At 41.0% G+C, this 12,320-nt stretch overlaps 1 protein-coding gene across 1 annotated transcript; it reads left to right on the top strand.

Moving 5' to 3' along the window:
- Window positions 1–9,968: 9,968 nt before the first annotated feature.
- On the top strand, window positions 9,969–11,641 carry LOC137819003 (CASP-like protein 4B1). The gene is made up of 3 exons (XM_068622698.1): window positions 9,969–10,289; window positions 10,862–10,997; window positions 11,203–11,641. Exons 1-3 carry the CDS (start codon window positions 10,078–10,080, stop codon window positions 11,395–11,397), a joined length of 543 nt encoding a protein of 180 aa, XP_068478799.1. The 5' UTR covers window positions 9,969–10,077; the 3' UTR covers window positions 11,398–11,641.
- Window positions 11,642–12,320: the final 679 nt, after the last annotated feature.

The raw sequence follows: 12,320 nt of genomic DNA, 5'->3' as shown, positions 1-12,320 counted from the left end.
CCTAGTAGGAACCCCTCTCAGGTTGTATTTCGCTGTGACTGAGAGGGCGGTGAGTGCGGTGCTCGCCCAAGATCAAGACCAGGCTCAGAAGCCTATTTATTTCGTCAGCAAGGTGTTGCAAGGCCCGGAGGTGAGGTATCAGGCCTTGGAGAAAGCTGCACTGGCTGTAGTGTTTTCGGCGAGGAGGTTGCGCCACTATTTTCACAGTTTTACAGTGTTGGTGATGACCGACTTGCCCATCCAGAAAGTCCTAAAGAAGCTTGATGTAGCTGGGAGAATGGTGAAGTGGGCGGTGGAGCTGTCGGAGTTCGACATCAAGTATGAGCCCCGAGGTCTGATCAAGGGGCAGATTTTCGCTGATTTTGTGGTCGAGCTCTCGTCAGAAGCAGCACGAGTTGAAGGGGATGGTTTTCGTTGGGTGCTCTCGGTGGACGGATCGTCGAACCAGCAGGGTAGCGGTGCTGGAGTCATTCTAGAAGGGCCCAACGGCGTGCTGATAGAACAGTCCCTGAGGTTTTCCTTCAAAGCCATCAACAATCAAGCAGAGTATGAGGCACTGATCGCCGGAATCTTGTTGGCTAAGGAGATGGGGGCCAGGGTGCTGATGGCCAAGAGTGACTCGTTATTAGTCACGGGACAAGTTACAGGCGAGTTCCAGGCCAAGGATCCACAAATGGCAGCTTACTTGGAGTATGTGCAGGAGTTGAAGAGTTCCTTTGTCTCGTTTGAAGTTGTGCATGTGCCCAGAGAGCAGAATGCCCGAGCAGACTTGCTAGCTAAGCTCGCCAGTTCGGGCAAGGGGGGTAGGCAGAGGACGGTGATCCAAGAAACTCTGAAGACGCCTAGAGCATTTGTGGCAGACCACCTGGTTCTTCAGATAAGCAAGTCAACGGAGAAAGCGGCGAGGAGTCACAGGTCCTTGACTCAGGAGACCTTGAGGTCGCCGAGAATAAGAGCATGTCGGGGGGAAAGGGTGAACATGACGCAGGTCTGCGCTACACATGAGCCAGACACATGGATAACCCAGTACCAGCACTGCCTGGCAGATGGCCTTCTCCCGCTGGACCCGACGGAGGCTAGGAAGATAAAGAAGAACTCCAGCAAGTTCACCATGATTGATGGCGAGTTGTACAGGTTTGGGTTCACACACCCACTCCTAGAATGTGTGCACGGAGAAAAATGTACAAGAATTATGGCCGAGCTCCATGAAGGGATATGTGGAAGTCACGTCGGGGGTCGAGCTCTGGCTGCAAGAACTCTCTGTGCAGGTTATTACTGGCCAACAATGAGGGAGGATTGCAAGAAGTATGCACAGTGTTGCAAGCAATGCCAGCAGCATGCTGATTGGCACAAGGCGCCTCCAGAAGAGTTAAAGTCGATTTACAGTCCTTGGCCGTTCCATACGTGGGGGATTGACATTCTGGGACCTTTCCCATTGGCGATCAGGCAGATGAAGTACTTGGTGGTGGCGATTGAATACTTCACCAAGTGGATCGAAGCAGAACCAGTAGCCCAGATCACCGCACACAAGATTGAGAGCTTTGTATGGAAGAACATCGTGTGTCGGTTTGGTGTGCCTAAGCGCCTGGTGTCAAACAACGGGACTCAGTTTGCAAGTCACCTACTGAAGAAGCTATGCGAAAAGGTGAGAATTCAGCAGGTGTTTGCATCCGTCGAGCACCCTCAGACAAATGGCCAAGTAGAGTCCGCCAATCGGGTGTTGTTGAGAGGTTTGAAGAGAAGGCTGGAGAAAGCTAAGGGGTCGTGGGCCGAGGAGGTACCCCGCATAGTTTGGGCGTACCATACCACCGAGCAGTCAGGAACCCATGAGACCCCGTTTAGCTTGGTCTATGGATGTGATGCAATGATTCCAGTGGAAATCCAGGAGAGCTCGCCGAGATTCCAGAACTTTGTAGCGGAAGACTCGAATGAAGAAAGAAGGTTGAATCTGGATTTGTTGGATGAGGTCAGGGAGGAGGCGAGAATAAAAGCCGAGGCAGTGAAAAGGAGGATTGAACGAAGGTATAACTCGAAGGTGATGCCAAGGCAGTTTAGAGAGGGCGACCTGGTGATGAGGAAAGCCCACCAGTACGAGATGGAAAACAAGTTGTCGCCTAAGTGGATAGGACCGTTCAGAATAACCGAGGCGCTCGGGAACGGCGCCTATCGCCTAGAGACGCTAGAAGGAGGGGGGATTCCTCGCACTTGGAACACCACACACCTCAAGTTGTATTACAGTTAAAGCTTTGTAAGTAAAAACGAACATGAAAAAGATTTACAGGCTTTCTGTTAAACAGTTTGAAGGGGGCACTCTTTTTTCCCTAAGGGGGGCTTCTTGGCGTGGCGGTGAAGTCGGGGACTCTGTTATAAGGATTGGCGAGTTGTGGGCACCTTCATCTCCACCTGGTGCGGCCTCAGCAATAGAAGTGGTTGAAGGAGGACCCTCTCCAGCAGATACGAACGGCGTGGAGGCGCTTGGAGGGTTCTCTATGAAGTTAGGCTCGCTGCCTTCAACCACAGGGAGCGCGACCGCCAAGGGTGTTGCTTGGACTGGTTGTGTTGGAGCTGGAGGTGAGGGCGGTGTTGGTGTTGGGAGAGCGGGTGGTGAAGAAGGTGCCACCCTTGTTCTTTTGGTGATGAGGCCGTCCTCAGTCGCCTCATCATCTTCCTCTTCATCTTCCTGTACCACCTGAGTGGTTTTTCTCTTTGGCTTCCTCAAGACAAGTTTCTGTCTTTGAGGGACGGGTAGTGTCCCCGAAGGAGTTGGACCTTGGGGTGGAGTCTTGCCCTGGGCAACGACGATCTCTACCACCGAGTTGGGCACTGTTTGGGAGCCCGCCGCCAGCTTGTGTGCCCGGGCGATTGCCCTCAGTTCTGCCAGTTTTCCCTTTCCCAACATGAGGTCTGCACAGGGTAGAAAACAGATAAGTAGGCCCCAAAGCAGAAGCAGAACATGCAAGTATATGCACTCAGAGATAACACAAACAAATAGCACATGGATGAACAGTTAAGATAAATATAGAGCAAACAGGACGCCCAATGATAGATGGTAGAAATGCGAAGTCAGTCCCAACACAAAACGAAAACCTAGGTGTCGAGGTAAAGGCTAACCTATATGAGCTTCAAGTTGGCCATCAAGGAACTCGAAGGAGATTATTGAGGAGGTGGGGAAGGTGATGTTGGTGGCTGCTACACTCTTCCAGAAAAGGCAGAGATCTTTGTCTAGCTCGCCCATGGTATCGGGACTTCTGGGCCTCCTAAAGCTTTCTTTGGCGTCTTTGTTCCCCTTGTGTACCCAGTATAAGGGGAAGCCGTCGAGCAGGGAGGGATCTTGGTCGTTGGCGCACACCTTCACGAATTTTCCCTTCCAATCTTTGTAAGATTGTTGGAAGATTGAGAGGATTGACCTCCCAGCAATCCCATTCAGGCTAACCCAGAGGCGGTCTCCTGGATTCTTAGCTTCGAACAGGAAGAGGAAAACGTCGACTGAAGCTGGTAGTCCCAAGTGTGCGCACATAATTTGGAATGCCCTCACGAACGCCCAACTGTTGGGATGAAGCTGGGCGGGGGCGATATCGAGCTCGGTTAACACCTCTCTCTCGAAACGGGTGAAGGGAAGTCTGAGCTTCACCTTCTTGAAGAGCGTCGCATAGATGAAGCAGAACAGCTCGCCGCGGTTCGCTTTATCGTCCGCACAGACCGGCTCATCCGGGAAGCAGGGCAGCATGGCCATTTTGCTATCGTTCTCCTTATGGAATGAGAGCTCGAATTGGTCCCCTTTCCTTAGTCGGTACACGCCCAACTCCGTGTTTATTGAAGAGGTCTCTTTTAACAAAGTTGAGGTGGCCCAAGGATAGAGTGCCTTGTAGTCCTTTGGAGGTAGGGGGCGCCCCTGGCGACTGGCGGGGTTGCCTGAGCGGGATTGGCGTGAGAAGTTGCAGGCCTCTCAGCCTGGGAAGAAGGAACGCCAGGTGCTCGTGGTGGGTTACGCGCTGGTGGAGGATTTGCCCCAGGAGCAACCCTACGCGCTTGGGGTGGAGGGTTTTGCGACGAGGAATGAGGGTTCGCGGTGGATTTTGTATGAGCCATCGCAGGAACTGCAAAGGAAAATGAAAGGGATGAACAAAGGTTACAGAGAACGACTCGATTGAGGATAAAGAAAGGAGAACTAACGAACAGGTGTTCGTTGGGACGAACGTGATGGAAGATGAAGCCCTAAGCTACGAGGGAAGAGGAAAAGGAAAAACAGCCCACAACGTATGCACCAGACAGATAATGGATGATGCGAATCGGTTAAAATGCAACAAACATCAACAGAAGAAGTAAAAGAGTTACCTTTTTATGATCGGATGAGTATTGAAGGAAGTTGGAGATTGAGAGGGTTGAGAAGCTTCGTAGGTTGCAGAAAAAAAAACTTAGAGTCTTTGAGAATGAAGGAAAGTGATGAAACAGTGGAAGTGCAAGGGGTTTTAGGGGTTTTTCGAATGTTTTCGGAAGCGCAAACGACAGCTGAAGATGACCGTTGATGAAACCACGTGTCGAGCGATTGGAAAAAGGGGTTTGGTGGAGCGTCGGAAAAGCAGAGGGTACAAACGTTTGGAATTCCGTGCCAGTGCCACGCAGCTCGACGGTGATGTGACATCCTAGTCTTTTCGCTGGACAAAGTCTTCGCTTAAGACTAGGGGGCTTGTGTACCGACCAGGTAGTCGGGAGTGATGACGTGGCAGCAAGCGATGATATAGGCGTGTTGAGCGGAACACCTGGCTGACAGAAGGGAAGGAAGTCGGGGAGCTCGCGTAGTCGCTGATCGGCGGTCACCAGCTCGCGTAGTTGGCGTGCTCCGACCTCTAGCATATCTAAACCGGCGGTCACCAGGTTTGTGTCGTAGCCGCCGGATGCGAACCCAGGCGACCAAGTGATCAGAGATCGCCGAGAGGAGGACATCGCCGAAAGATCAGGAAAGCTCGTTCAAGGCTCTCAAAGGGCACGAGTGCGAAGGATGAAGTTATCTGATGATCATCCCCTAGCTAGCCAGAGGTTGAGGCCAGGGAACAGCTTACCAGGACATGCACGGTGAAGCAAGTGAAGCAGATCATGATGGCGGCCAGCGAGACCACAGGGAAGGTGTGCATGGTGACACCCCGTACTCGCCACACAGAAGAGATCGCGCTCCAAGGCAGCTATACACCGAGTTACTCCTTGCATGGGTAACTTAGTCGAACAGCCTGAAGAGTAAGAAGTGATGCTCAAGCAGAGGACGCTCCAGATGGTGACACGTGTACAGCTGGATGCGAGCCACGTGTTCAGATGTGTAACCGTCAGGAGAGAGAAAGTGCACAGGTATATAAGAGTTTCTAACGAACTTCTGAGGTACGCGCGTTTAGAACACTTCTTTACGCTTGTGAGAACTTGAGTACGCTGAGAGAGAACATTGCACAGTTCCTGAAGCTCTTAGTTTTTCTCTTAGTATTTTGGTGGTTCAGTCACTGACTTGAGCGTCGGAGCGCGATCGGCCGCAGCGGTGCCACTCTGTCTTTTGCAGGTTCTTGAGGTGAATCGAGGTGTGAAGGATGGAAGCTAGTGTGGTGCAAAGCCGATCCAGAGGAAGAATACCTTTGACGAGGCGAGGCTCTTGCGTTCTGGTCAACCGGCAGGATCACTAATGAATAACCATATTGTCTTTTACAGTATCACATTCTATATCTAAAGGGAGTAGAAGAAACCCTTCTCAGTTGGCCCCAGATTCTTGGCTAGATCTTTAATTTTTAATTTATTTATATTTGGAATTTTCTCTGTATTGGGTTTCGAATTTGTTATTGACTTAGTACTTTGTTTGGCTAACAATTTGCTGAATTTGGATCCACTGGATCCATTTTGCTGCTTCAAACTTTCTTGGATCACTATGGTTATGCCATAAGAGATACGAAAGACATGCAACATGAGCCAATTCTTGAGGCAGTCATTAAATACCTCTTCAAAGAAGGGTGACCAAATACGAGTTCTTCCTTGCCTCCATGAGTATAACATGTCATGTGTGGACAAGTGGCTTAAAGAAATACATGGGTACTGTCATTATAACCAAAACTAGTCTTGTATCATTCTTTTTTTATATTTACCTATTTTCATTTCATACATAACCACTTAGCCAACTTTCCTCTTATACAATGTATGTCCTAAAAAAATTGGAATGGTGAGTCTACCTATCATTGGTAGAGATATAGAAATAAGTTTATGTTTGATTATTTGAATTGATGAACTCTGTTCTCTAGATTGAGTGGAGAAATTCTTTCTTTTAAAACTGTAACAATCAACCATGCAGTGAGAATGAGGTATATGGAAATATTTGTTAGTTCCTTATTTCATTGTTTGTATTGATATAATTTTAGGGGGAAGGCCACACAGCTGCAGAGTTCCATGTACAGTAGATGGCTATCTAACAGGAACAACCAGACAAAGCCATCTACTATGTTGGCAAGTACTAAGCATTACAAGCCTCATGGTAGATTTATCACTGTCAACCAAATGAAAATAGTTTGTATCTTTCTAAAAGATAACGTGCAAGAAGGAGATGTTGAAGATGGGGAAGGTTAAATTTTTATTTATTTAATTATTTATATACAAGTGAGAAGTGTTCAGTTGAGAAATAAAGGCTTAGGCTTGATTTATTATGATTTGTGTTGGCTTTGGCTTAAACAACACAAGCTATTATTTGATGGATACACTTGTTTTGGTTTATTCAGAGTGTATATATCATATTTTAATTTAATACTTTTTTTATTTAGCATGTTTTATTCTGAATGTGCATGTGTTAATTTGGAAGATCATTTAAATTAGAATGCAAAGTGAGGAGTTTTTCATTCTCTTCACTTTTTTGAATTATATATTTTATAAAAATAAATCTTATATTTTCATATAGACTCTGTGTTTGGATAAAATATTTATCAGATTTTGATTTACATTGAGAATGATTTAAAATTCTACCTCTAATTTAACTCAAGACGATTTTAAAATTTTCATTTTTATAATTTTCGTAACTAGATAGATGTTAAGAGAGACCAAATTGGTTGATTTTTTTATTAGAATAGTTTATTTAACTGGCCTAGTGAGTTGAAAATTCACTTTAAAAATAGTTTTAATCTAATTCATCTTTACATTATTGAAAGTAAGTTAGTTACTGTTTTAGAAAAAAAAAGTTAGGCTAGGTTGAACTAATTTAATAAAAAAAGTATTCAGCCACCGAAATAAAATTGGTCGTTATAAAAGTCTCCATTTAGTCACCGAAATCATATCAGTCGCAATAGGAGTCTTTATTTAGTTACCGAATTAGCCACCACAATATTTTTTTTAATTAATTATTAGCGACCAAAAATAGTGGTCGCTAACACCTTCTATTTCAGTCACCGATTTAGCCATCGAAAATTGTGGTCACTAATTTGGTTACGGAATTTTGGTGACCAAATTTTTTGCGACCGATTCTGTCACTGAAAATGGTGGTCGCTAATTTAGTTACTAAATTTTGGTGACCAAATTTTCTGCAACCGATTCAGCCACCAAAATTTCGGTCGCAAATTTGCGACCACTTTATAATTCGGTCGCTAAATGCTTTGCGACTAGGGTTTTCGCTTCCATCTTTATTCGGTGACCGTTTCGGTCGCAGATATGATTAGCGACCGATTTTAGTACTTTTAGCGACCGAATTTGGTGGTTGCTAAAAGTGATTTTTTTTGTAGTGAACGGTGACGGCGCGAAACGAAGAAGTTCGGTGTGTTTGTTGAAGCACATCTGCACGGTTGATCGGAGCAGTTGTAATTCAGAACTGCTTAACAGTGCTTCATCTTCAAATGGTGCAAGGATGAAGCGTTTGTTTGCAAACCCAAATGATGCTAAGAATCTTAGATGACATGCACATGAGAGGAAATGTGATGCATGTACCGAGATCCAGCTGATTTTATTCAATGGAAGAAATTTGATGACGAATTTCCAGAGTTTGGTAAAGAATCAAGAATATCCGACTTGGTTTAGCTACAGATAGAATGAATCCGTTTGGTAGTATGAGTATGAATCACAACTCATATCACAATTCATGGTCTGTTTTACTAGTTATTTATAACTTACCTCGTAACAATTGGAACAAAGTGGGTAAACCCCTTCCACTAAGACTGCTAAGAGAGGTCCATAATTGTTTAGAGGAACTCTTGAACTCAAAGAAATAAAAAAAAATATGTTCAGGGAAGGAACTACACCAAAATGCACGCAAAGGATGCTAAACGCATGAATGAAGACCCAACTATTTGGATGAAACTGGCTCAAAGATATATTCAACTCAGTAAGAATCTCTTTCTCAAACAAATCAAGAGGCAAATGCAATCCTAGTTTGATAAATACAATATCATAGATATAGAAAAATGAACCCTGGGGTCAGTTGATTCATCTCTACAAACAGGCTCATTCGCCTCACAAATCTGAACTTTAATTAAGTGCTCATCAAGTTTACTAAGTGCATACGCTTTTCACAACTCCCTAAGTTTTTTTTTCACAAGTATATGAGGAAGTTTCCGTAGAAGTTCTCTCCTAGCCCGAGGATACGAAGTTGCATAATCCATTAGGAAGACAAGCAATGACCACAAACACGACAAGCAAAAACTCAAACCAACGAACGACCAAGCAATAACTATGCTACCTTCGCCACCAAAGAAAATTAGTTCTAGAACGAAGAGTGTAGAACGTACATATTCGTGAAGAAAAAAGAACAACTGCAAGAAATCTCACTGCGAGGAAGTAGAAAAACTAATCTAGACGATTCAATTCCTAGGAAAGAAAAGTGAAAGGAAGTTACAAAGTTAATGAAAGGGGAAGACACGTGTGCACGAGCATTTAATAACTGTTAGATCCATGTCTCTTCAAAGGCTTCTTGAGTCACACGTAGTCTTTTCGGAGGCTCTTTGATAAGCATTTTTGCTTCACCCTGCTCGGCTTGAGGATGGAGGATGTGTACCGTCATGAACCCAGTCGGAAAAGTATTGTCTTGACCCAAGTTGGAATGTGCCCATGGTCCACCTATTTTCTGAAGGTAGTCTCCAAAAATTTGTCGAGATATCTTAGATCCTCATTTTAAGGCCTTAGTAAATTATCTCTACCAAGTTTGGATGGTTAAATCTTGTTACAATTAATCCTATTATTACACAATCAATGTAAATTCTTTATATTTGATGATTTTATGACATGATAATGCTTTAAAATCGTTTTATATCACACAAAAGGAGAAAAATACGATTCAGATGGAGAAGCTTATAAATAGAGAATAACTTTCATAAAGAATCTATACTCATACATTCTCACTTTATACTATATCAATATTTTAAGTTTTTACTATATCTTAAACGTCAAAAAATCAGGTGAGATCTCCTATTTTATTTTGTGTAATTGATGCACACATATATCCAATATATCAATTTTTTCTTGGCAAGAACAAATATAACTAATAATTGAACCTATCAACGCAACAGTTTTAAAAAGAATTTTAAAAAAATTGCGACCGAGAATAATAAAATGATTTGTAAAAAAAAGGGTCAAATCACTATGGTGTTGAAGTGTATATACTCTTAACGGACAATAAAAAGACAACTTTAACTACTTGATAAGCAAAAAGACAACTTTAACTACTATATAATTTTTTATTAACTAAACAGATTTTAGTATTTTTTAAGAGTCACAATTTTCAAAATTTATGATTCTCAAAAATCATTATTTCTGAATAGAAAGATAAAAAAAACAATTTCTGAATATAAAAGAAAATCTTATATCAAACATGAAGATATATTGAACCCTTGGTGCAGTTCACGCGCTCTGTTATTGGCTAGAACCGAAACTTCGTAAACTCCTATGACAATTCGCCAACAGAATAACACCGGTTTCCAATATTAAACATCCACAAATTGTCTCTATATCTTTGTCTCACCACAACCCTTCTTCTTCACTTTGGTTTTCATTTTTCAATTCATTGTCGTCTTAGCATTGGAATCCGAAGAGTGTCATGCAAGAACCCAAAGGGAATGTAACAGTTCCGACCCCACACAAATGAAAATTGACGTTCAGACAGAGCCGTTTGAGCCAAGTGTGGACGTTCACGCGCCGGGAACTAGCGGCGGCGCCACCGATTTGCTAATGAGAGGCTCATTGGGGCTAAGAAGAATTGCTCTTTTTTTCTCTTTGGTTTCCTTCATGCTTGTTGTGTTTGTGGTTAGTAAAAATGGTGATTGGATTGATTTATCCATGGGACAAGAATATAGGTACAAGCTCAAACATTTTTTATTTCAATATTTTTAATATATGACGTGGGTTTGTTAGCATTTTGGCCGAAGATTAATGGGTTTTTGTCAAAATTTGATTTTGTTTCATTGAAATATACTATACTAGAGAAATTAACATATTATAAAACATTATGGGCTTTGGGATAATTTTTAAGTATAGTAACGATAGTTTGAGAACTTGTTTTAGTATACCATTTTTAATTGTGATGATAAGAAGAAAGAATATTTTTATCACTCCATATAAAAATTAAAATTTTTAAAAAAAAAGTTGTATACTGTACTTATACAAATTGTCAATATATCATAAAATAATAAATGTAAATAACAAAGTTCATATTTGATGTTAAATCATACAAAATTTCTTAATATATTATCACATAATTAAAAAAAAATATTTTCCAAATAAATATGATTAACAATTTCTTATAGCAATATTTAATTATAGTTGAGTATTTAATTTTTTTTTTTTACGTTTATAGTATATCAAAATTAAAATATTTATTTAATGAAGTAATTTGGTTGAAGTTAAATTTGGAATATTTGGATTATAGATACTTGCTGGCTGTGGCAATTCTATCTATTTTGTACTATGGTGTTCAAGCATTTCGTCAATCTCATGAACCTTGTAATGGGAAAAACATGCTTCAGGCAAGAACTGCAGGGTTGATTGATTTTGTTGGAGATCAGGTTTGGCGTTCTTTCTTCTCTGATCATATTCATTTCATTGCTGTTCTGTTTCTAAACAATTCTTCAAGTAATCATTAACTAAAGTTATTGATGTTTCTAATATAAGAATAATATGATTTTGTTTAGCAATTCAGAACAAGTTTCTCTGAGGTTTAATGATTGATTATGAAATGTTAGAAAATGAAGGTGAAGTGTTTGGTTTCAGGTTGTAGCATATCTCTTGCTATCATCAACCTCTTCAGCTATTCCAATGACACGTATAACGAGGGAAATTGTAGGCAAGAATATATTTACGGACACTTTAGCTGCAGCCATTGCCATGTCCTTTTTAGCCTTCTGTTCTCTAGCACTATCAGCTGTCATATCAGGATACAAACTATTTACCCAAACTTATATATAAACACCCTTAATAGCTAAAACTTTCTCCTATCACTGAATAAAAAGTTAACAACTTTCTACTACCATTTTCAACTTCCTTTTATTTCTATATTTGTGAGGAAGTGAGTATAAGAAATTTAGATGATTAGTATGAATTTCAAATGAATGTGTAACCCTTTTTCCCTTTTAAGTATTTGCATACGTTGCAATAATAAGAGGTTTATTGTACGGATTTTGCATATGAATACAAACTTCTTTTGGTCCCACTTCACAGTGTGTTGGTGGTGTTGATTCTTTTCTTAAATGTGGAATTTTGTAGTCATTGAAACCAACAAACATTATAACTGGATTTTTTTAATAATATAATTTGACTACTATTATATATACTTTGTCCTTTAATGACCAAATTGGTAGAAAATTCAAGTGAAGTTCACCGAAAGTTTCGTTTTTCTAATCTATTGTTTTCATTTATTAGTAGAACTTATACAAGGTCCATCTAATAATATCAAAATCTTTAAAATAGTACTAGCGTTTCTTCTAGAATTAGACAAATTATTCAAGATATGGGGACTCATATATCAATTGTTGAAAACTCGTGGAGAGTTTCAATGAATTATAAGAAAACTACACAAATAAAGATGACACTTCAAAAAAAATTTACACCTTATAAGTTTTTTCATTAGAAAATGAGTTTAATCCATAATCACAAAACTAGTTTTTAAGATGAAGTTATATTTATATATTATAAATTGATTTAATCTCTAATATTTTGGATTTTGAAGACTTTCTCAATATATTACGAAATATTTCATAATTTGAATATAATTTGAATAAACAAAGGACTTTGGCCGAAAAGTTATAAAAACACACCAAAAAAACAACGAGAGACGTAATGAGTAGACATTTCTATAGCGGAGTAGAAATTGGCAAGAACTATCATAAATT

The sequence above is a fragment of the Phaseolus vulgaris genome, chromosome 10 (assembly GCF_000499845.2).
Source record: "Phaseolus vulgaris cultivar G19833 chromosome 10, P. vulgaris v2.0, whole genome shotgun sequence".
NCBI classification, from domain to species: domain Eukaryota; kingdom Viridiplantae; phylum Streptophyta; class Magnoliopsida; order Fabales; family Fabaceae; genus Phaseolus; species Phaseolus vulgaris.
The sequence above is the reverse complement of the archived record's forward strand: the minus strand, read 5'-3'. Positions and strand labels throughout refer to the sequence as shown.